General features: G+C 38.0%; 1 protein-coding gene across 2 annotated transcripts in view; it reads left to right on the top strand.

Moving 5' to 3' along the window:
* The window catches only part of LOC126284181 (uncharacterized), a 158726-nt gene that overhangs the window by 7487 nt on the left and 125721 nt on the right, over positions 1-25518 (top strand). For both annotated transcript variants that reach the window (XM_049982924.1, XM_049982925.1), the window contains exon 2: positions 24469-24783. In XM_049982924.1, the coding sequence (XP_049838881.1) occupies positions 24469-24783 (315 nt within the window). The remainder of the gene's footprint in view (positions 1-24468; positions 24784-25518) is intronic.

Raw genomic sequence — 25518 nt, forward strand, 5'->3', positions numbered from 1 at the left:
TCAGTTGAAACAGTTTTGTTTATAATTTTAAAAAGTCAACTAGATTGGGTGGGTATGAGAGTACCAAAATCTTTGAGTTCTCTACAGAATGTGTGGTTGAGTACTTTATATTGCACACATCTGGTATCGGTAGGTTCAATTGACCCATTATCTGCCTGAAGTAGGCCTCTGAAGTTGCACGTGATTCAGAGCTATCTAGTTCGAATTCTGGTGGCGAAGCCTCTGTCCCCTCCGTTTATATTAGATTACCTCATACTCCTGTTCATCTCTTCATTAAATGTTAATTTTATTCTTGTCAACATTGCTAATGAGTTTTATTCTTCTGTGAAGCAGACACATTATTTTATCCCCTTTGCAGAATTTTTTTGAAATTTTTGCATTTAAACGTTCATTGATCCCAAAAGGCCTGAGCTGCTGGAGTTGGCAGTCATTTGTGCATGAAGTATGCCTGTGTGTGTGATTGAATGTTGCGTATTTCTCTTTTTCCGATGAAGGCTGTGACTGAAAGCTTTTGTGTCTTTTTAATTGTGCTTGTCTACAACTTAGATTGTTATCCGTACGTTAAGTAGTAATCTATCTTTTCCTACATTGCAGGTAGTTAATGTAGAATACCCAAGCTTCATTTTTTTGTTCAGTGAAATTTCATTGACAAGATGAGATCATTTTTAATTCCTGCTTCTGTTATCAAGTAATCAAATGTTTACAGAGCATAAACCCTGGTACTTTAGCCATTGAATGGTATCATTTTTGCATTGAGTTTGGAACTCTACTACACCACCTGGTGCCTGCAAAGTACATTTTAAAGATAAACAGTTCATTCCAATAGAGTGTTTTTTTACAGCCGTAGAAAGAGTGGGTTCAGTTCTTTATGTCACCATGCTATTTTATGACATCAAAGCCTTACTTAAATATGTTGCATATAAAATATTCTGCGGTGTTATTTATAAGTGCAAACATAATGTTGTCGAACATTACATACATGTTTAATAAACAGTTACTTGCATTCTGGGCACTACATGACAGCAGTGATGTTACTGCTGTGTGACTGCAGCTGTTAATTCCAATGAGGCACACCTGTTCATTAGTGGTATGAATCTATAATGTTAGGAAGTGTGTGTTGTAATATTTTGTTTAGTGGGTGCTAGCTAGATACTGTGCGTTTAGGTAAATTAGTCTTCTGTTGCTTTGCTTTCTTTCTTCTTATTGTTATTAGTAAAAACGTAAAATCAGTATTTCAAATTTCATCCATATTTTCATTTTGAAATGGTGTTGAATGGATCAGCATGAACATAAAACAACCACAGGTCAATGCTTCATCTGATGCTCAGGCATAAGAAATTTATTTCACAGCCACTTCTGCTTAATATTCATGTTTTATTTAATTGTGTCTGTAAATGAAAATGCAAGACAAGTAAAGACGTAATACCTGTAATTAAATTGCCCTATGTGCAGCAGAGCATATTCCATCAGTAATGTAGGCGTGAAAACTCTTCTATCAACTTCATTGTATTACATAACATTAATAAAGAGGTGATGTCGCTTTGTTACAGTGTTTAGCTCTTATCCCATGTACTTGCTGATAGTTCTTTAGCTCAGCTTGTTCTCAGTTTCTCATTTATTACTCTCATGCTATCACAAGTTCAATTTTGACCATTACCTTTTTAAATTTAACTGCAACTGCGATAACCTGCAGTTATTATTTTTGCAGCATAATACTTTTTGTGTGCATGTGTTTAGAGGTGGGGTGTATAGGATATATCACTTCTCACCTTGGAGCAAGCGTGGAGCAATGGTAAGCAAGACTTTGATTGTGAGTGAGGGTTTTATTTTATTGACATTTATCTGACAATTATAAATCAAATGCTTTCATAAGTCTTACAGTTATTGTACCTACACCCCTACGTGCAATCTGTCAGTCCTGTAATTTTTTTTGTATTCTGTTGTGGGATGGTAGCTACCAAACCATTGTATTATGGAAGAGGGCAATTAGCAGTTCTGGAAAAGCAAAGCTAAGAGCATTGTGCAAAAGCAACCTGTGGCACTGACATGAAATTATCTTAGAATTGTGGTAGAACTTTCCCTCTTTTTTGATTTATGGATTCTAAACGTTTGTGAGCAAGTACTGCATATATAAATGTCCTGACATTGTCCATAAACACAATGATTCATATTACAAACAGACAATTTTTCATTTTTTGTCATGAATGTTGCCAGCAGACATACACTGTGTTTATTTTTTATATATTTGTTTAAGTTTTGTTTGGTCTGAAACTTGTATCAGTGTTACATTATGGAATATTGTAGGTTAAATAGAACTTAATAAAAGAAAGCAAAACAGGAAAAAAAATTGAACACCAGAATGATAATAACAACAGCTACTACTACTTCAATAATAATAACAGTACTACAAAATTTTCTTGTTATTACAAATCTTGAAGTGATGGGCAAGGAAAGGATAACATGTGTGCCTATTTGTAGGAGCTATCCTGGCGTTTGCTGGGACACTTTTTCTTACTTACAATATGGTGTATTACTTGACAGTTGTTATAAATATTCAGGCAAATGTGAGGTAATCATACTGAACAGAATTGTTTACTGTTTGGTTTCATTGGATTACATCCCAATAATACAATTACATGGATCATAATTATTCCCTCAGGGATTAGGTATTTCCCTGGAGAGAAACAAATTAACTTGGTGTAGAACACCAGTAGTTTGTCACTGATAGCTTTTGAGTTCTTGTGAAAACTTATTGAAAAGTATATGGCAGAATGCCATGCAATTTTTTGTACAGTTGTTACAGATGTGAGCCTTTTTCCAACACATGTATATCGTTCCTCTCTTTTGGATTCAGTTAATAAATGCTACTCTTACTGTTAAACAAGTTCATGACATTGTCAACAAATGCCATAAATGTACTGTGCTATCAATTGAAGAATTCCCAGCTCATTGAAAACATGTTTATATAAGTCCCATAAGTTAATGCTTCTTATAATGAACCACTTTTTGGCTAAAAAAAACATTCTGCTTTGCTGGGTTTAGTGGCACAAAAATATTATCAAATGTGACAGAAAGTGGAAGTATATCAAATAAACATGTTTAATTGTATTGCTGCTGTCTTGGACAATACTCAGATAGTAAAGATAGGTTGGTTAGATACTTATTTACATTTTCACTGGGTCATTATTATGTTCCCCTACAGAATTTGCTGTTGCAGTGCAATATAAATATGTATGTCACAGAAAAGCTTACTATAAACCCAATATCTGAGAATTATTGTGTGTCACCATTGTGAAGAGTTTAATGACAATGTAAACATAATTGTGTGTAAGAAAGAGCATTTACTGAATTTTGTTGTGATGAAGAATCAACCACTAAATGCTTCTCTCCAAAATCTGGTTTTCTGCATTATACAGCTCCTGAATAGGCTAAATCTGTGAAAATAGCTTTAGAATGTTTATATTTGTTTGCATTTCCATCTTCCACAGCAACTGTTAATATTAGTTATTATTGATTTTTCTGTCTTAAACGTACCCAATTTTACACTTGGCATGTTTCCCTTTTATTTATGCAAATAAGAGGCAGAAACACCGTAAGTGACTTGCACTCCAATTTTATAAACAGAACCCTGTTTTTTATCTGAAACAACCAAAAGTTCAAACATATTCATCCAATTTGCAGAAATCACAGAAGTTGCTTTATAAATGAAAGGGAAATGTGCTGGTGTAAAATTCTCTTTAATTAAGTTGCAACAAGCTGAAGATGGAGAAACCAATAATAACAGCATTAGAATTACCTGCTACTGTTGAAAGCAAGTCATTAAAATACACTGTGTGATCAAAAGTACCCAGACACCCCCAAAAACATACGTTTTCCATATTAGGTGCATTGTGCTGCTACGTTCTGCCAGGATCTACATCATCGACTTCGGTAGTCATTAGACATCGTAAGAGAGCAAAATGGGGCGCTGTGGGGAACTCACGGACATCGAACGTGGACAGGTGATTGGGTGTCACTTGTGTCATGTCTGTACATGAGATTTCCAGGCTACTAAACATCCCTGGGTCCACTGTTACTGATGTGACAGTGAAGTGGAAACAGGAAGGGGACACGTGCAGCACAAAAGCATGCAGGCCGACCTCGTCTGTTGATTGACAGAGATCACCGACAGTTGAAGAGGGTTGTAATATGTAATAGGCAGACATCTATCCAGACCATCACACAGGAAATCCAAACTGCAGCAGGATCCGCTTCACATACTATGACAGTTAGGCATGAGGTGAGAAAACCTGGATTTCATGTTTGAGCGGCCGCTCGTAAGCCACACATCACACCGGTAAATGGCAAATGATGCCTTGCTTGGTGTGAGGGGCGTAAATTGGACGATTGAACAGTGGAATAAAGTTGTGTGGAGTGACGACTCATACTACATAGTGTGGTGATCCGATGGCAGCGTACGAGTATGGTGGATACCCGGTGAATGTCATCTGCGAGTGTTCTGTGGTGCCAGCAGTAAAATTCTGAAGCGGAGGAGTTATGGTGCGGTCGTGTTTTGCATGGAGGGGACTTGTGCCCCTTGTTGTTGTGCGTGGAATTATCACAGCACAAACCTACATTGATGTTTTAAGCACCTTCTTGCTTCCCACTGTTCAAGAGCAATTCAGAGATGGCAAATGCATCTTTCAACACGATCAAGCAACTGTAAATAATGCACAGTCTGTTGCAGAGTGGTTACATGACAGTAACATCACTGTAATGGACTGGCCTGCACAGAGTCCTGACCTGAATTCTATAGAACACCTTTGTAATGTTTTGGAACGCTGACTTTGTGCCAGGCCTCACCGACCAACATTGACAGTTCTCCACAGTGCAGCACTCTGTGCAGAATGGGCTGCCATTCCCCAAGAAACCTTCCAGCTCCTCATTGAATGTATGCCTGGGACAGTGGAAGCTGTCATCAAGGCTAAGGGTGGACCAAAACCATATTGAATTCCAGCACTATTGATGGAGGATGCTACGAACTTGTAAATCATTTTCAGCCAGGTGTCCGAATACTTTTGATCACATAATGTATGTCAGTAAAGGAAGAGGCTGTAGTATACCTAGCATTAAATTAAAAAAAAAATTCTAGTTCGAGGTGAGAAGAAATAAAATAATCCCATAACAAGTTGCTTTCATGCTTTTTGATGGAATAGTGCCTTGATTAATCGAAAAGTGAAAAGCTACGGAATGTATTTTTGCACTTATGCGTGTTCCTCAGTAAATGTTAGGATTCGTCTCTGTCAGAACATAGAATTTTATTTACATTCTTTTGTTTATTGACGAAGCTTTGTGATTGGTATTGGTGTATTTTTTAACTCTTATTTGTTGCTTTATTTGATTTGCTGCAACGAGAGGTGGGCCAGTTTCTGATATATGGGACTCAGATTCAGGGTAAGGGGCTCAAATATCTGTTTGACAATCCAGAATAAGGGTTTCTATTATTTTCTTAACCACTGAAAGCCAGGATGGTTCCTTCAAAAAGGACATAATCTGTTTTCGGTGCTGTCTTTGCCAGTGCAAGCTTGTGGTGTACATCTAATTGTTCCAGTCAAGAAAGGAAAATTAGTGAGGAAAATAATGTGTAAATGCAGATATATAGTGTGTGGTGGGGGAAATGTGACAAAATTTTAAAAATCCTGACTGGTGGGGTGTGAGCAAGAAAATGGTGATAGAGGGTCAAGTAAAGGTTACATTTTTAAGTTTTTTTGATTGTGTTGAAAACTGTAGCTTCTAGCAAAAGTTTCCCAATACAAAATTAAACTACATTAAATTTCCTACAAAAAAAAAGACCCATTTGTTTTTTCTAGGAGTAACTGTTTCACATTGTAGAGGATGGAAAAATCACAAATTACTGAACAGAGTTTTAATGGTTTAAAAGTAATGTACATTGTTAGATGACATGGGTTAAGAACAAATATTAAATGTTTATACCACATCTAAGTGCAGTAGAACCTTATTAAAGGATAAATTGCATTCTGGGTGTCTACCAGGGTGGAGAAGTGGGTTTGGAGATTTGAAGTGTGAGGGAAGATTGGTCACCAGATTGAGGTCATGGAGCTCTATCCTTCATAGGTCTGCAAAAATAAAGAGAGCACAGGTAATTCCCTATTTTCTCTACAACACAAAAAAGCATCTACACATTTACACCAACTCTTCCACAGCTTGCCTTGCCTTACAAATCCCTGGTGACCAGTGTGCAGACATGCCCACAGACGTTTATTTTCCATAAAGTATAGTAATGATATATGCAGTACATACATGAATTAGTATTAGTACTAATGCAGCAAATCCATGTGGACAGAATCTATGTAAATCTCTGCATACTGTTCTACAATGCTAGACGGAAATTTATCTTAGTCATCCCTTACAGCAACTGTAATGTTTTTCTGGAAGGCAACTTTTTCACCATGAGTGCGGCTCGTTTTTTAGTTTAAAGACTATACCTCCCCAGCATTTTGTGTCCACTTCTCTCAGGCAAGTAGACAAAATAACTTCAATAAGCTAGTGAGAGTTAGTTTAAGCTTACAGTGTGATTATGTATTTGTAGTTGTTAAATGAACTATTGTGTAAGCTCAGCAGCTGGAGCTGTAATCTGTCTACACACTGAGCTTGCCCCAAGTGTAATATGCTGTTAGTATATACTCGACAACGTTAATTTCGTTGTCTCCGCTATCGACGACTGGAATATTTCTCGCAGCTTGGAGTGCATGACCCGATCCTCAGCTCTGCCAAAATCTGAAGACACGCAGAGGCTTAAGTTGGCTCCCTGTGTAACAGAAGTAGTTTACTTGGGTGTTGTGCTACTTCAGATATTTCATCAAGTCAGGTAATGCATTACAGCAGATTACTATTCTAGATTAAAACATGATCAGTCGTATTCCATCAGACTTATTGATACCCACCTTTCAAGACAGTCTGTGGATGTGTAGTATGTGGTTTCCCTCAGTGCAGCACACACTACAGCTATTCCTGAGTGGAAGAAGTTTGGGTCATCCCATGTCAAATCATCCATAAATTTTAGGAAGTGACATCCATCACGCAAATCCTTGGAATTTTGGGTAGTGGAAGTTTACAAAGATATATTCACGTTTTCAAAATGTAAATGTTGCAGGTCAATTACTTTTTTACTTATGATAAAAAGAAATTGTATAGATTCAGGCTTTCATAGATAATTTAAAAATGCAATAGTTCCTAGAGTTTTTGCAGTGGAAGGGTTTCTTTTTAATTAAAGTGTAGGTTCTTGTTTTTATAGTCATGCTTCTTGCAGTGAGTATCCATCATCTACATCTCAGAAAGAAATTGCAAATGATTTCTTTTAAAGAAAATTCATGCATGGGCAGTATAATTTTTTTTAAGGTGTTGTCCCTCATAGATATCTTTGAAAAATTTACTATAGTATTATAAATATTCCGTTATGTCACACAAAAGAATCAGTTTGTAGAACTAATGGGAAGTTTGCAAACAATGTTATTGTAAAAGAAATATTAAAGTTGAAAACAAAGATTCCAAGACTTACCAAGCGGGAAAGTGCCGGCAGACAGGCACATGAACAAAACACTCAAACACACACACAGAATTGCTAGCTTTCGCAACCAATGGTTGCTTCTTCAGGAAGGAGAGCAAAAGACGAAAGGATGTGGGTTTTAAGGGAGAGGGTAAGGAGTCATTCCAATCCCGGGAGCGGAAGGACTTCCCTTAGGGGAAAAAAAGGACAGATGTACACTCGCACACACACACACACATATCCATCCGCACATACACCTATGTGCGGATGGATATGTGTGTGTGTGTGTGCGAGTGTACATCTGTCCTTTTTTTCCCCTAAGGGAAGTCCTTCCGCTCCCGGGATTGGAATGACTCCTTACCCTCTCCCTTAAAACCCACATCCTTTCGTCTTTTGCTCTCCTTCCTGAAGAAGCAACCATCGGTTGCGAAAGCTAGCAATTCTGTGTGTGTGTTTGTGTGTTTTGTTCATGTGCCTGTCTGCCGGCGCTTTCCCGCTTGGTAAGTCTTGGAATCTTTGTTTTTAATATATTTTTCCCATGTGGAAGTTTCTTTCTATTTTATTTAAATATTAAAGTTGCTAATTCATGACTACCATGTCACCACTAAATTGCTGAAGTTGGCTACACTGGATTTCCCTGGGAACAAATCATATCTGAGAACACTGTTCTATTGCCACCACATGTATTGCATCATCCAGTTCCGTTATTTTGAGTCGTGTTCACTGAGCATGCAGTTCTAGCTCTTGTACGAAGTTGTACCCAAAGTCAGATATTGGTTAAAAATTCAGTTGTTGCAGTTTTTAACTATTCATTCCAAAACAAAGTAAGTCCCCAAATGTTACAATAATAATGTGAAATACTTTTGTAATGAAACAATGAGATAGAATGATTTTTCATTATTTACTTACTTTTTAGGTTACACCAAACATCTTTTGAATTATTTGCGACAAATATTGGTTTTATGACTGAAGTAGTATGGAAAGTACAAGTGGCCAGTCTTCTTGGGCAGTATACCGCAAAATATATCTGAAAATGCCCTGACTTGTGTGAATGAACTGACTACTGAAGAACAAAAACTTTTATTATGGCGAAGCAACAGTCATTCTTACTGTGATTTAAGTGTTTCATGTGTGTGTGTTAAACACAAAGACAGGTACTTGTGCAAATTCTCTCTACATTAGAAACTTTGGTGTGATCCCTTCAGATGCCATAAACAATCTGTTTCGTCGGGATTGCATGAAATTAGTTTAGAAAAGGTAAAGACCTTCAAAATGAGAGGCTGTAGCATTATTAGGGAGAAAATGTGCTCAGCCTATATCAGACTTATTCATGAAAAACAAGCAAGTGACAACTCATCACCAGCTATATAAATGACAATAATGTGAAGGTGCAGACTCCTGAAAAATCTGTGCCTAACACTAGCTTAACTAGCTTAGGAGTATCTCCTGCAAAGCTGCATTCAGTTGCTCAGCGTAGTCGGTATGCAGCAGCCAAACGAAAATTGGAATCAGTAGCTGGAGCTCTGAAAACTAAAATTTCACATACATATCAAGTTGAAAACATCAAGAACTGATTCAAGAACTTGAACACCATAATATCCTAATTCTGGCATTACAAGAAACTCATTATACTGATGAAAATTCGTTTGAAACGGGCAATTACAAAATTTATAAAGAAAAACCAGCAGAGTATATCTTTGGAAAATGCCCTCTATTAGGTACAGCCTTTATTGTTAGAAGAAATATAATGGAGTCCATAACAAATTTCAGCTCTACATCCAATAGGCCGTCAACACTGAGGATCAAATGTGAAAACAAAATGTATACGCTAGTGAATGCTCATGCTGCAACAAATGTTGAAAATAAGAAACATTCGAACATAGTACAGATTTTCTGGGAAGAACTAGAAGACACGATTCAGAAGATTCCAAATGAAGAAGTAATCATTCTGCTCAGGCCTAAGGAGAAGAAATACAAAATCATCATTGGCGGATACCCAACACGTAAGAGGACAAACAACAACGGAATAAGACTTGTGGAACTCTTCCAAATCTTCAACCTCAAAATTATGACTATACACTTCAAGAAACATCTCAAGAAGACGAAGACTTGGAAAGCACTAAATCAACTCCTTGGAGAGTTCCAAATAGACCACATAGCCATTTATAGAAGGGAATGTACTACAATTCAAAATATTAAGGTACAGAAACGAGCCAAAAGAGATATGGATCATTATCTTGTTAAGTCTAAAATTAAATTCGTCCCAAATTCAGGAGGAAATAATAATAAATCTATGAGGGAGCATTTTGAACCAGGAATATTGAGGCAGATATTCAAAATTATTTCAAATCAAAATTGCAAGGTGAGACATGGGATGAAATGAAATCTCAAACAATGAAAGCTGCAGAAGTATCTCTTCCAACCAAAAATAAACACGAGAATATCTATCTGATGGAATGAAAAGTGTAATGAAGCTTTGGAAAACAGACAAAAGCTATGGCAAAAATTTAAATTGAATCTAACACAAAACGACCTGGAAAAGTTCAGAAAAGGTAGAAAAATAGTCCCTACATAATCAGAAACAAAAAGAGACTGTATGAAAGCCTATCCCTTCAACAAAAACAGGTGTAGTTCACTCAAAACAAATCCAGAGACTATTGACAATATTTCAAAAGACACCTGAAAGGTTACGAACCACCCAGTTTAAATTTTTGTAACAAAACAGGGAAATTAGGTACAAATGACCAAGAAAACTGCAACATTTTATCAGACTATTTCGAAGACCTTCTCAACTGTAAAACGCCTCCAGAGAAACTGGAATTCAAAAGTCCAGAAGAAGTCCTTCCAGAATCATATCTACCAACTCTAAATGAGGTCAGGCAAGCTATAAAATCCCTCAAGAACAACGAATCTTCTGGTGAAGGTGGAATCACAGCTGAACTTTTGAAACTAGTGGGGAAAAAGTAGCACTACACCTCAGTACAATTATTAAGGAAATTTGGAGATCCGAGAAGATCCCAGAAGACTGGAGGACGGCACTTATACATCCACTTCACAAAAAGGGTGACAGATCAGATGTGAACAATTACAAGGGGATTTCCCTTCTATCCATTCCATTCAAGGTCCTTTCCAAGATATTACTATATAGGATTGAACCAGTTCTCGATGTACAGATAGGAGATTACCAAGGTGGATTTAGAAAAGGGAGGAGCTGTTCGGAGCAACTAATTAACCTTAAAAACACAATTAAAACTTGTGCTGGTCAACCATATGTTACAACGTTTCTTGGTATTAGAAAAGCATATGACTCCATAGACAGAGAGAGCCTCATTAGGACTCTGGAGGAATTTGGAATTGACAGAAAAACTAGAGAGATGTAAAGCCAACACTGACAGATACCAAGTGCAAAGTAAAATTTTGAGTCAGGATTTCTGAACTTTTTAAAATCCAAACCGGTTTGAGATAAGGGTATGGACTCTCCCCAGCATCACTTTGGAAAAGATTATGAGGGAGACATTGGAGGAATACACACAACAAAAAGTAAGGGGAATTTCTTTTGGAGGATCAGTTAAAGGCTTTACAATACATGTGCTAACTTTTACAGTTGATATTGCTCTCCTATCCACAAATACAGCAGATGCAATTAATCAAATAGAAATCTTAGCAATGCATGCAGATAAATTTGATTTACAGATATCACAAGGGGGGGAAAACTAACAAATATATAGGGAAATCAAAGAATTGCACACAGTTATTGGATGTATGGAAAGGATCATACACTTTAAATATTTGGGAGAAACAATAACAGATACTGGCATAGAAAAGAAGCTATCAAACTTCGAGTAGCTAAACTTGGGAGGACACACATTTTAACACAGAAACTGTACAACAAAAAAATTACTGTCTCGAAATGTGAAGTCATTATACTACAATACAGGGACGAGAACAGAAGTTGCATATGCAGCAGAAACACTCTCCTTCAAAAACAAAGGATTAACAGATGAGCTTGAGAAGAAGGAAAGAGTAATTCTGAGGAGGGTTCTTAATGGACACAAAAAATTGGTAAAGATGAGCAATGAGAAGATCTACCAATTTATTAAACCAATCACAACAGAAATGAGAAAGAGAAGGCTGATGTTCTTTGGTCATCTGGTGTGAATGGATGAGGGCAGATTAACGAAGAAAATCTACAGTATAATTCAACAGAGGAAAACACCCAACTCTTGGTTGTAAGCAATAAAGAAAGACCTCGCAAACTTGGACTTACAGAAATGGAAGCAACGAATAGAGACAAGTACACCAAGGCAATAAATGAATTTGACGTTTTTTAGGAGGCTCCTAAACCGAAGTCCAACAGGAAAGTAACAGCTGAACATCTGGAAAAAATCGCAGCAGGCAGAAGAGCAGACCCAGTGAAGAGAAACAAAAAAGTGAACATGAAATAGAATTTGTAATGCAGTCTTTAGTTGGCTAATTCATATAAATTAATAATCAAGTTGAGTTGGCTGCTCATGCAAGCACTATCTCTGATAGTGATTTAACAGAACTGGAAGAAAAGGCAAAAATCATGATGAACACATGGAAAAAACCAGTCAGAAAATTGAATATGCAAATAATTGTGAAAAAATTCAGTTACTTACTCTTGTGCCGCCAACTTGAACTCTGCAGAAAGTCAGTTCCAGAGTTCAGGTGTCTGCATATTTGGTATGTCAAGCAAGAGCTCTTGTTAATTTAGAAGGGCATTTTATCAGTGGCTGAGCAGAGAAGTGGAAAGACATTGCAACGTGATACTGTGCACAAAGTAAAGAGTTTTTATTTGGATGACAAAAACACAAGAATAACACCTGGGAAAAAAGACAAGTGAGCACCAGCAAAAATACATATGAACAAAAGCGTCTGGTTTTCAGTAATTTAAGTGAACTGTATTCTCTCATAAAAAAGTATCCTGAAGACAAAGTAGGATTCTCAAAATTTGCTTATCTTTGACCAAAAAAGTGTGTACTTGCAGGATCGTCAGAAACCACATACCTTAGGTGTGTGCATTTACCACTAAAATATTAAATTGCTTCTAAATTCCATTTCTGTTAAAGAAACATACCAAGACCTAATTAAAATAAGAACATGTTATATAAATAACAAAGCCTGTATGCTTTGTCTTTGTGAAAAATGCGTCACCAGTCCATTGCTTCAAATCCTCCTAGAAAATGAAATAAAAGAGAATGATCCTAATGGAGATGGTTCAGTACAGTCAGTGGGTACCAACTGATAGAATTACTTTAAGTGTTCAAATCACTTCAATATCAGAATTCTGTGACACACTAATTAAGACAATTGCAAAACTTACTCCACATTCTTTTGTTTCTCAGTCACAATCTGATTATCTGAAAATGAAGTAGGAAACACTTCATGAAGGGTCAGTGTTAATTTTAATGGATTTCAGTGAAAATCTCAATTTTGTTGTTCAAGATGAAGTACAGGAATACCATTGGAACAACGGCAGCTGCACCCTTCACACTGTCCATATATATTACGAAAAGGACAAACAGTTGCATGCAAAAAGTATTTTTATTGTTTCTAATGATCTAGAACTTGATGTTGCCTTGGTGTACCAGACTCAGAAGACTGTATTGAATTTTTTTAACCATGAATTTCCAGAAATTCATCTTGTGTATATTGAATATTTCACTGGTGGCTGTAATGCACAATATAAAAATTGTAATAATTTCAAAAAAATCTGCTACCATGAACACAACTTCAACGTAAAGTGCAGCTGTTCCCTTTTTTTTGCTACCATTCATGGCAAATCTCCCTGTGATGGTATTGGTGGTACGATTAAAAGGCTTGGCACAAAAACAAGTTTGCAAAGACTTTATAAAGATCAAGTACATACAGCTTCACAGGTATTTGAATTCTGTCACGAGAACTTGCAAGGCATTTCAGTTCTTTGTTTCAAAAGATGAAATGCTACAAGTGAGACGTTATCTTTCTCAGCACTTCATAAGTGCAAAAACAATTTCTGGAACACAATTTATGCATCACATTGTACCAATATCACCAACCAAGATTGGAGCAAAAAGGCTGAGCTGTGATACAGATTATAGTATCGTGCATGATTTCTCAGTTGCACTTCCGCCACTAGTGCCAGAATTCACTGAGCAGTCCAACGGCATGTGCATGTGACTCTTCTTAGTATTTGGGAATTGCTGAGAAGGTGAATTGTGAAGAAGGAGATGTTACAGTAAGGTTCATGCATCCTCATGGAACCTCCCAATCCTTATATTGGCCTTATAAGATGTTTGTGATGTTTCTTTCTCTTATATTCTGTGTGAAGTTGATATCACCACAGCAACAGGCCGTACTTATTCTCTGAGCAAAGGGTCCTCAAAGTTGGTGCAAGAAAGTGGTTCTCATACAAAAAAATATTGTCTAAGCATCAGAGAGTCTTGTCACATGTGTAATTCCAAGTCAACTTGAATGCAAATTGTAGCACCAGCATTTTGTGCAGTGTCGATAATATAGGTTTTTGACAAAATGCTTTGTAGGCCTATTTCTATGTTGGGTTTATTTGGTTATGGCAGAGGTAAGAAAGTGTTCATATGCCATGTAATGTACAAGTTGCCTTGTATTTTATAATGTGAAATTTTGTTTCATCTATTGCAATTTTTGTTCAATTTGGATATTTGGATATTGATCTGTCATTGACTATATAATAACAGATCAGGAATTCAGGAAGGCTGTGAGGGACACACATGTATTCAGGGGATTCTGTGATGACACTGATCATTATTTAATCTGCAGTGAAATTGGGATTGTGAGGCCGAAAGTGCAGGAGGTCAGGTCCATATGTAGGAGTATAAGAGTGGAGAAACTTCAGGATAAGGAAATCAGGCACAAGTACATAACAGCGATCTCAGAAAGGTACCAGTTAGTTGAATGTAGTCAATTACAGTCATTGGAAAAGGAGTGGACAAGGTACAGGGACACAGTACTAGAAGTGGCTAAAGAATGTCTTGGAACAGTAGTGTGTAAAAGTAGGATGAAGCAAACAGCTTGGTGGAATGATACAGTCAAGGCAGACTGTAAAAGGAAAAAGAAGGCGTATCAAAAATGGCTACATACTAGAACTCAGGTAGACAGAGAAAGTTATGTTGAGGAAACAAACAAAGCAAAACAGATAATTGCAGCATCCAAGAAGAAATCTTGGGAAGACTTTGGAAACAGGTTGTAGACTATGGGTCAAGCTGCTGGAAAACCATTCTGGAGTCTAATTAGCAGTCTTCGAAAGGGGGGTAAGAAGGAAATGACAAGTATTTTGGACAGGTCAGGAAAACTGCTGGTGAATCCTGTGGATGCCTTGGGCAGATGGAGGGAATATTTTGAAGAGTTGCTCAATGTAGGTGAAAATACGATCAGCAATGTTTCAGATTTTGAGGTAGAATGGGATAGGAATGATGATGGAAATAGGATCACATTTGAGGAAGTGGAGAAAATGGTCAATAGATTGCAGTGCAATAAAGCAGCTGGGGTGGATGAAATTAAGTCGGAACTCATCAAATACAGTGGAATGTCAGGTCTTAAATGGCTACACAGGATAATTGAAATGGCCTGGGAGTCGGGACAGGTTCCATCAGACTGGACAAAAGCAGTAATTACGCCAATCTTTAAACATGGAAACAGAAAAGATTGTAACAACTACAGAGGTATTGTTGAAAGGAAAGTGTGAGTATTAGTTGAGGACCAATTGGATGAAAATCAGTGTGGGGTTAGGCCTCTTAGAGGTTGTCAGGACCAGATCTTCAGCTTACGGCAAATAATGGAGAAGTGATAGGAGTGGGACCGGAAATTGTAACTATGCTTTATAGATCTTGAAAAGGCATATGACCGGGTTCCTAGGAGGAAGTTATTGCCTGTTCTACGAGATTATGGAATAGGAGGCAAACTTTTCCAAGCAATTAAAGGTCTTTACATGGATAGTCAGGCAGCAGTTAGTTTTGACGGTAAATTGAGTTCATGGTTCAGAGTAGTTTCAGGGGTAAGACAAGGCTGCAACCTGTCTCCGCTGTTGTTCATATTATTTATGGATCATATGTTGAAAACAATAGACTGGCTGGGTCAGATTTAGATATGTGAACACTAAATAAGCAGTCTTGCATATGCGGATGACTTAGTTGTGATGGCAGATTCGATTGAAAGTTTGCAAAGTAATATTTCAGAGCTAGATCAAAAATGTAAGGACTATGGTATGAAGATTAGCATCTCCAAAACGAAAGTAATGTCAGTGGTAAAGAGATATAAACGGATTGAGTGCCAAATAGGAGGAACAAAGTTGGAACAGGTGGACAGTTTCAAGTAGTTAGGATGCATATTCTCACAGGATGGCAACATAGTGAAAGAACTGGAAGCGAGGTGTAGCAAAGCTAATGCAGTGAGTGCTCAGCTACGATCTACTCTCTTCTGCAAGAAGGCAGTCAGTACCAAGACTAACTTATCTGTGCACCGTTCAATCTTTCGACCAACTTTGTTGTATGGGAGCGAAAGCTGGGTGGATTCAGGTTACCTTATCAACAAGGTTGAGGTTATGGATATGAAAGTAGCTAGGATGATTGCAGGTACTAGTAGATGGGAATAATGGCAGGAGGGTGTCCACAATGAGGAAATCAAAGAAAAACTGGGAATGAACTCTATAGATGTAGCAGTCAGGGTGAACAGGCTTAGATGGTGGGGTCATGTTACACGCATGGGAGAAGCAAGGTTACCCAAGAGACTCATGGGTTCAGCAGTAGAGGGTAGGAGGAGTCGGGGCAGACCAAGGAGAAGGTACCTGGATCCGGTTATGAATGATTTTGAAGTAATAGGTTTAACATCACAAGAGGCACCAATGTCGGCACTGAGTAGGGGATCATGGAGGAATTTTATAAGGGGGGGCTATGCTCCAGACTGAACGCTGAAAGGCATAATCAGTCTTAAATGATGATGATGAGGATGATGAAGTAAACAAATGATTTATATACACTTTCATGTCCCACAGATACCATCTTAAATGATAATCAGTGATCCAGAATGAGTCAAGGTATACTTTAAAAAAAAGTGAAGCAACTGTTTGGACTTCATAAGTTTTTTGCTACTATAAAGTAAGTTGCTGCTTCACCAGTACATAGTTGCTGATAATGTCTTATTGATTTTTGTAAGATACTAGTTTTGGATAAAGAGTTATATTTTATACGGGTCCTCAGCAATAATCAGTGACATAGGAAACATGTGACAAACACCATAAACAACATTGTGTCTATAACTTGATATCAGTGGCAATTTTTTCAAGCAACATACAGTACAGATGAGTGTGTCATTACAACAAGGTTTCTTACTTTCACATTTGTTGACTTCGCCAGCTTACAGCCGAAATGTTACCATCCAACGCAGTCAGATCTTGGGATATGCTGCAGATGAGTCTGTCACCACCATCTTTCTTTTCCTCACATTGAATGGCTCCCCCAATTAGCAAAAAACTGAACCTATACACCAAAAGGTGATGTCAGAGTAGCCATTAACATTGACAGTCAGGGCAAACTGGCTTAGGTGGTGGGATCATGTTACACGCATGGGAGAAGCAATGTTACCCAAGAGACTCATGGGTTCAGCAGTAGAGGGTAGGATTCGGGGCAGACCAAGGAGAAGGTACCTGGATTCGTTTAAGAATGATTTTGAAGTAATAGGTTTAACATCAGAAGAGGCACCAATGTTAGCACTGAATAGGGGATCGTGGAGGAATTTTGTAAGGGGGCTATGCTCCAGACTGAACGCTGAAAGGCATAATCAGTCTTAATTGATGATGACGATGATGATGATGATGATGATGGATATTGTGTGTACTTATGTTGTTAATGTCTCTTGGGTAGTAATTGTATTTCTCTCCAGGATATAACGTGTTAGAATCATCCAATTAATCATTTTTTAAAAATTAATGGCACTAATGCCACTTTTTGTTTATAAACTGCAGCCAATTTTCAAATTTTTACTGTTTGCTTTGAAATAATACATTGCATCAAACTTTCAGCAATTGCTACCAGCAGAATGTATATAAAGCAATAAAAAATTGCCAAAAGTTCATGATATTAGATACAAAAGCAATACACAAAATCTCAGTTCACAACTAGATTATTGGTGTCATGGCCTAGATGACTTGACATGGAATGACACATTTGTGCAGTCTACCAGTAACCATTTAATGGTGAGAGAAACGCAGTAACTTTCTGGTCATTCTTTGATTCACCACCAAGTGACAATAACACACTTAAACGGCTTAACAACATGGTCCCCCCACCAAGAACCATGGACCTTGCCGTTGGTGGGGAGGCTTGCATGACTCAGCGATACAGATAGCCATACCGTAGGTGCAACAACAACGGAGGGGTATCTGTGGAGAAGCCACACAAACGTGTGGTTCCTGAAGAGGGGCAGCAGCCTTTTCAGTAGTTGCAGGGGCAACAGTCTGGATGATTGACTGATCTGGCCTTGTAACACTAACCAAAACGGCCTTCTGTGCTGGTACTGTGAACGGCTGAAAGCAAGGGGAAACTACAGCCGTAATTTTTTCCGAGGGCATGCAGCTTTACTGTATGGTTAAATGATGACGGCGTTCTCTTGGGTAAAATATTTTGGAGGTAAATTAGTCCCCCATTCGGATCTCCGGGCTGGAACTACTCAGGAGGACGTCGTTATCAGGAGAATGAAAACTGGTGTTCTACGGATCGGAGCATGAAATGTCAGATCCCTTAATCGAGTGGGTAGGTTAGAAAATTTAAAAAGGGAAGTGGATAGGTTAAAGTTAGATATAGCAGGAATTAGTGAAGTTCAGTGGCAGGAGGAACAAGACTTTTGGTCAGGCAAATACAGGATTATAAATACAAAATCAAATAGGGGTAATGCAGGAGTCGGTTTAATAATTAATAAAAAAATAGGAGTGCAGGTAAGCTATTACAAACAGCACAGTGAACGCATTATTGTGGCCAAGATAGACATGAAGCCCAAGCCTACTACAGTAGTACAAGCCAATTAGCTCTGCAGATGATGAAGAAATTGAAGAAATGTATGATGAAATAAAAGAAATTATTCAGATAGTGAAGGGAAACGAAAATTTAATAGTCATGGGTGACTGGAATTTGATAGTAGGAAAAGGGAGAGAATTGAATGTAGTAAGTGAATATGGATTGGGGCTAAGAAATGAAAGAGGAAGCCGTCTGGTAGAATTTTGCACAGAGCACAACTTAATCATAGCTAACACTTGGTTTAAGAATCATAAAAGAAGGTTGTATACATGGAAGAAGCCTGGAGATACTGACAGGTTTCAGATAGATTATATAATGGTAAGACAGAGATTTAGGAATCAGGTTTTAAATTGTAAGACATTTCCAGGGCCAGATGTGGACTCTGACCACAATCTGTTGGTTATGAACTGTAGATGAAAACTGAAGAAACAGCAGAAAGGTGGGAATTTAAGGAGATGGTACCTTGATAAACTGACTAAACTAGAGGTTGTACAGAGTTTCAGGGAGAGTATAAGGGAACAATTGACAGGAATGGGGGAAAGAAATACAGTAGAAGAAGAATGGGTAGCTTTGAGAGATGTAGTAGTGAAGGCAGCAGAGGATCAAGTAGGTATAAAGACGAGGGCTAATAGAAATCCTTGGGTAACAGAAGAAATATTGAATTTAATAGACGAAAGGAGAAAATATAAAAATTCAGTAAATGAAGCAGGCAAAAAGGAATACAAACGTTTCAAAAATGAGATCGACAGGGAGTGCAAAGTGGCCAAGCAGGCATGGCTAGAGGACAAATGTAAGGATGTAGTGGTTTATCTCACTAGGGGTAAGATAGATATTGCCTACAGAAAAATTAAAGAGACCTTCTGAGAAAAGAGAGCCACTTGTATGAATATCAAGAGCTCAGATGGAAACCCAGTTCTAAGCAAAGAAGGGAAAGCAGAAAGGTGGAAGGAGTATATCGAGGGTCTATACAGGGGCGATGTACTTGAGTACAATATTATGGAAATGGAAGAGGATGTAGATGAAGATGAAATGGGAGATACGATACTGCGTGAAGAGATTGACAAAGCACTGAAAGACCTGAGTTGAAACAAGGCCCTGGGAGTAGACAACATTCCATTAGAACCACTGACTGCCTTGGGAAAGCCAGTCCTGACAAAACTCTGTCATCTGGTGAGCAAGATGTATGAGACAGGTAAAATACCCTCAGACTTCAAGAAGAATTTAATAATTCCAATCCTAAAGAAAGCAGGTGCTGAAAGATCTGAAAATTACCGAACAATCAGTTTAATAAGTCACGGATGCAAAATACTGACACGAATTCTTTACAGACGAATGGAAAAACTGGTAGAAGCCGACCTCGGGGAAGATCAGTTTCGATCCCTACGACTTATCTTAGAAGCTATATTAAGGAAAGGCAAACCTATGTTTCTAGCATTTGTAGACTTAGAGAAAGCTTTTGACAATGTTGACTGGAATACTATCTTTCAAATTCTGAGGGTGACAGGGGTAAAATACAGGGAGTGAAGGGCTATTTACAATTTGTACAGAAACAAGATGGCAGTTATAAGAGTTGAGGGGCATGAAAGGGAAGCAGTGGTTGGGAAGGGAATGAGACAGGGTTGTAGCCTCTCCCTGATGTTATTCAATCTGTATATTGAGCAAGCAGTGAAAGAAACAAAAGAAAAATTCGGAGTAGGTATTAAAATCCAAGGAGAAGAAATAAAAACTTTGAGGTTTGCCGATGACATTGTTATTCTGTCAGAGACAGCAAAGGACTTGGAAGAGCAGTTGAACGGAATGGATAGTGTCTTGAAAGAAAAATATAACATCAAGACAAGCAAAACGAGGATAATGGAATGTAGTCGAATTGAGTCAGGTGATGCTGAGGGAATTAGATTAGGAAATGAGACACTTAAAGTAGTAAAGGAATTTTGCTATTTGGGGAGCAATGTAACTGATGATGGTCGAAGTAGAGAGGATATAAAATGTATATTGGCAATGGCAAGGAAAGCGTTTCTGAAGAAGAGAAATTTGTTAACAACGAATGTAGATTTAAGTGTCAGGAAGTTGTTGCTGAAAGTATTTGTATGGATCATAACCATGTATGGAAGTGAAACATGGACAATAACTAGTTTGATCAAGAAGCGAATAGAAGCTTTCGAAATGTGGTGCTACAGAAGAATGTTGAAGATTAGATGGGTAGATCATTTAACTAATGAGGAGATATTGAATACGGATTGGGGAGAAGTTTGTGCAGAACTTGACTAGAAGAAGGGATCGGTTGGTAGGACATGTTCTAAGGCATCAAGGGATCATCAATTTAGTATTGGAGGGCAGCGTGGAGGGTAAAAATCGTAGAGGGAGACCAAGAGATGAATACATTAAGCAGATTCAGAAGGATGTAGGTTGCAGTAGGTACTGGGAGATGAAGAAGCTTGCACAGGATAGAGTAGCATGGAGAGCTGCATCAAACCAGTCTCAGGACTGAAGACCACAATAACAACTACATGGTGTCCAACATTACATAGGATACTGACAACATCACACTTTTTACAAGTTACGCAAATGTCAGCCACTGTTTATGTTACATAAAAGCTCACTTAACAGCAACAAATAATTACTCACTTAACAAACTGAAGGAAAAAAAGTGAGTGCAGCGATGTTATTTTGTCTTCTTACACAAGAGAAGTGGACAAGAAATGTTAGTTAAATACAGGGTGTACATAAAGTCCAGGTACACTTTCAGTTGTTTATTCCACAAGAACCAAACATTGTACAGATATCAGACATGTCATTTTGAAGAGAAACCTTGAGGTTTTTTTTCCTCCAGGCATTACCACCACAGCGTAGTTTGGTAATTTGCCAATAGTCAGCACTAGTCACAAACATGCCTAGTTTAGGTGCGAGCTTTCTGTGTGTTGGAGTTCAACAAAAACAAGTGTGCTACAGCTGTCCAACGAATGTTTAGAACGAAGTACGGTAAGAAGCCACCAACAAGGAAGGCCATTTACCACTGGCACAACAAATTTGTTACAAAGGGTTGCTTGTGCCTGGCAAAGAGAAGCAAACATACCAGTGTGACTGAAGTGAATGTGGAGCGCATACGAGAGACATTCATGCATAAGGAGTGCAAAGAACTCGAATGTTATTAAAAAAAAAAAAAAAAAAACTTTCAGGAGTTTCTCTATAAAATGCAATATGTATGACATCTGTACAGTGTTTAGTTCTTGTGCAATAAATAATTGAAAGTGTTCCCAGACTTAACGTACACCCTGTATCGTCTGTCTTAAACTGAAAAATGAACAGTACTTGTGAAGGATGTCACCTCTCCCAGAAGAATGCTACAACCATCATATGGGATGACCAGGAATCAATTTTCCCTGTAGCAGCTTAGAGCAGTGTGCAGAGATTTACATAGAAGCTGTCCATATACTTTTCTTGTGTGTTATTAGTAACTCACATCTGTATTCAGTGTAGTGTTAACATGTCTTGTGGAAAATAAACACCCTTTCAGGGAGTTTCTGCTCACTGCATCACCAGTGATCCATGAGGCAAGCTGCAAAAGAGTTGATGTAACTTTGTGAAATATCTGTAGCTCTTTTTTTTTTTTTTTTTTTTTTTTTTTTTTTTTTTTTTTTTTTTTTAGTGCAGTTGAGAGAATGAGGAATTGGCTGGGTGATTTCTATTTTGAAGACGTAAGGACGAGGCAAGTGCATGACCACTGTCCAGTGACCTACCTTCCCTCACACTTCTAACCTCCACCCCCACCTTTCCATCCTGTTACACCCCAAAAATAGTATTTACCCTTAATACAGCTCTACTGCACTTAGGTGTGGTACACACATTTGGTATTGTTTTTAACCCACATCATTTAACAATAAACATCAGTTTTATGTGATTGAAACACTGATCGTAATACTCTGTGATTCCCCCCCTGCCCCCCTTTCAGTGGGGAAAGTAGAAAAAATGAACCAATTTTTGTAGGAAATTTAATGTAGCTTAATTTTTTGCTGGGAAACATTTTTCCTGGATGCCATAGTTTTCAAGATGTTTAAGAAATACCTAAAAAGTGACCTTTATACACTGCTACCAACCACCCCCCCTCCCCCTCCCCCTTCCACACACAACACCGAGTAAGATGGCTCAGTGGTTAGCACACGGCATTTGCATTCTGGAGGATGGTTCAAACTCATGTCCAGCCATCGTGATTTAGGTTTTCCGTTATTTCCCTAAATCAGTTCAGGCAAATGCTGTGATGATTCGTTTGAGAGGGCATGGCCGATTTCTTTCCCTCATCTAATGGGACTGATGACTTTTCTGTTTGGTCCCCACCCCCCAAATCAAACAACCAACTGACCCCTAGGGTTTGGATGAGCATCTCCACGATACTCCCACACTTATACAAGTACATGATGCACTGCAGTACTCTTCTTTGGATTTTTTGTATGAATCCTACTAGGAAGGATTCCCAAGCAGATCAGAATTCAAGAATTGGTCAAGCAGTAGATTTGCAGATAAATTTTCTCCCATAATTCTCCAATAGCTGTCAGTCTGGAATCTGCCTTTCCTCCAAATAGTTTTATCTGGCAGTTTAATTTGCTTTCCTTTGCTATGCTATCTCATTCCATTCACTCGTGATTATCTTATTGTCATCTACTTGTGTATGATACCAACTATTCAGTTTCCCTATATATTATCTCTGTCATCATGCAGCCTGTGAAGCTACAATTTTATCATTTAAGTTGTTCATGTTGATTTTTGGGCATGTTTACCCTGTCACTGTACCATTCATTAGTAATTTGTTCTGTGCCTCTCTTTCCTATTCATAACAATTTCAAAATATGTTGCACTCACTAGTGTTCACTGTTGACAACTCATCAGCTAGATCAAAATTATATCCTTGACTGGAACTTGTGTTGATTTTTGAGCTTCAAAAACAAAGGTATGTTCATATCCTGACAGCTACAAATTCTGCACTGATTGTTCCAAAATTTCAGTTGTCTAACACCTTTGGTGTAAAGTACAGATTATCTTAGGATAAATTGTAGGGAACCATAGATCTAGACCAAACTTGATTTCATCTTATTCTTTCTCCCCAGACAGGATCATCATTGGAAGTTACAGCACACAGCGCATGAGATTTATTTAAAGTTTTAGCATTGGCTAAGAATAAACATAGGATCTTTGGATTAATAATTGTTTATGCCGTCTTATAAACAATAGTGATTCTGCATTGTTCTAGTGTGGAAGGGGGCAGAGGCAAAGCAATCGTCATTAAGATATCAGTTGGAAAATGAGTTTTGAATGTAAGTGCCATCTAAATAAACAAACAAAAAATGAAATATCAATGCAACATGTTTTATCTGTTGATTCTGGTCATTGTTAGATCAGGCATCCAAGCTCAAATGATTCCTAAATGTCAAAAATCTACAGACTGGTAGTTACATGTTTGCTTTCATCTTGGTTTAGAATTCCCTACATCACTTCAATGAATGTTTGGCCAGTAGATTCAGCAATACATGTAAGATTTCCTACCCTGCTCTTGCCCAGTTGATATAGTGCTGCATCACTGAATTACCTGATGTCAGAATAAACTATTCCAGCCATCCCTTAGTCTTTCGTTCTTTTTCTTACCTACTGCACCAGAATTACTGAAATTTGTATGTAATACAATCATTATAAGTTTTCATTGCAATCTATGTTGGTTTGGTGGACAGCAAAGTCTGCACTTTTTTGGTGTCTGCAACAAATTTCAAGTATAGAGCACTCTGTATTTGTATAACTAATGGATGTTAAAATATCAGACACACCTAGTGTTTGACGAAATTACTTGCTAAGTATAATGAAGTAATGGAGACTTGGATTTTTCTGTTCCAGTGTACACCTATTGCCACAGATGTGCCACCTCCAGCAGTATTTGAAGCCATTAACAAAGACTTGCTGTCCCAGACCATTAAGACTGGTGCTGGATCACTATCAAAACGGAACCGTGTTCTTATTCAAGAGCATAACACTGAAGACCTTCTTGTTAAATTGGAGGATACAGAGAGGGATACAGTAGCGGGGAAAGGAGAAGCTGGTACTTTCAGCCGAAAGCAACCCCTGCTTCGCCTAGCAACTATTGTCAGAAACACTGCTAGTCCGACGCCTGCCAGCGTCAGCAACATCCTACGGCCACCTGACAGATTTAAGGTGTGTTGATGACATTATTTAAGAACCAGGATATGTTTGTGTAAATACAACTGTAGAGTGTGTACAACAGGGAGAGGAATCTGTAAAATAACAGTTTACAATTTTCAATAAAAGTTTAACAGTGCAATGTGTGTTCTGAGCTAGCAGTAAACAATATTATATTGCTTCAAATTTTTGTGAGCTCATTAGACACAGGGCACAAGCTAAAATTAAGTTCAGAAGTGGGAATAATTCAGCTACCTCCTTTTCAGTGAAATGTTTCTGACATTTACCTTAAGCAGTTTATGGAAACAACACAAAACTGAATGAGGAATTGATTACTAGTCCTGAATGAGTGTCCAGTGCCTTACCACTGACGCCTCTTGTTCAATTTGGACATTGAAACAGCTGTTGAAATCGTTGCTGTTGTGATGTGCACTATTTTCTTAAATATAGTTCGCAGTTTATCACGCTTGTTGGTTGCAGTCTATGTTAGCAAACAGATGGTTAGTTGATATACTCACATGGAACACTGCACAGTAATTGCAATATAACACAAATGTGGCTGCTGAGATAAGATTAGGGAATGCCTGTGACTGAATTGTAATAGTAGGAAGTGATGGAGAGCAGTGTGGAGAGCAATGGACAAGTGGTCATCCATAGAGGAGGGCCCCATGGGTTGGATGGTTTGGAGCAGGGGTGGCATCCAAAGAAGTCATATGGTGTTTAGCTTGGATATGTGATAGAATACTACTA

This window comes from Schistocerca gregaria, chromosome 8 (genome assembly GCF_023897955.1).
Source record: "Schistocerca gregaria isolate iqSchGreg1 chromosome 8, iqSchGreg1.2, whole genome shotgun sequence".
NCBI lineage: Eukaryota > Metazoa > Arthropoda > Insecta > Orthoptera > Acrididae > Schistocerca > Schistocerca gregaria.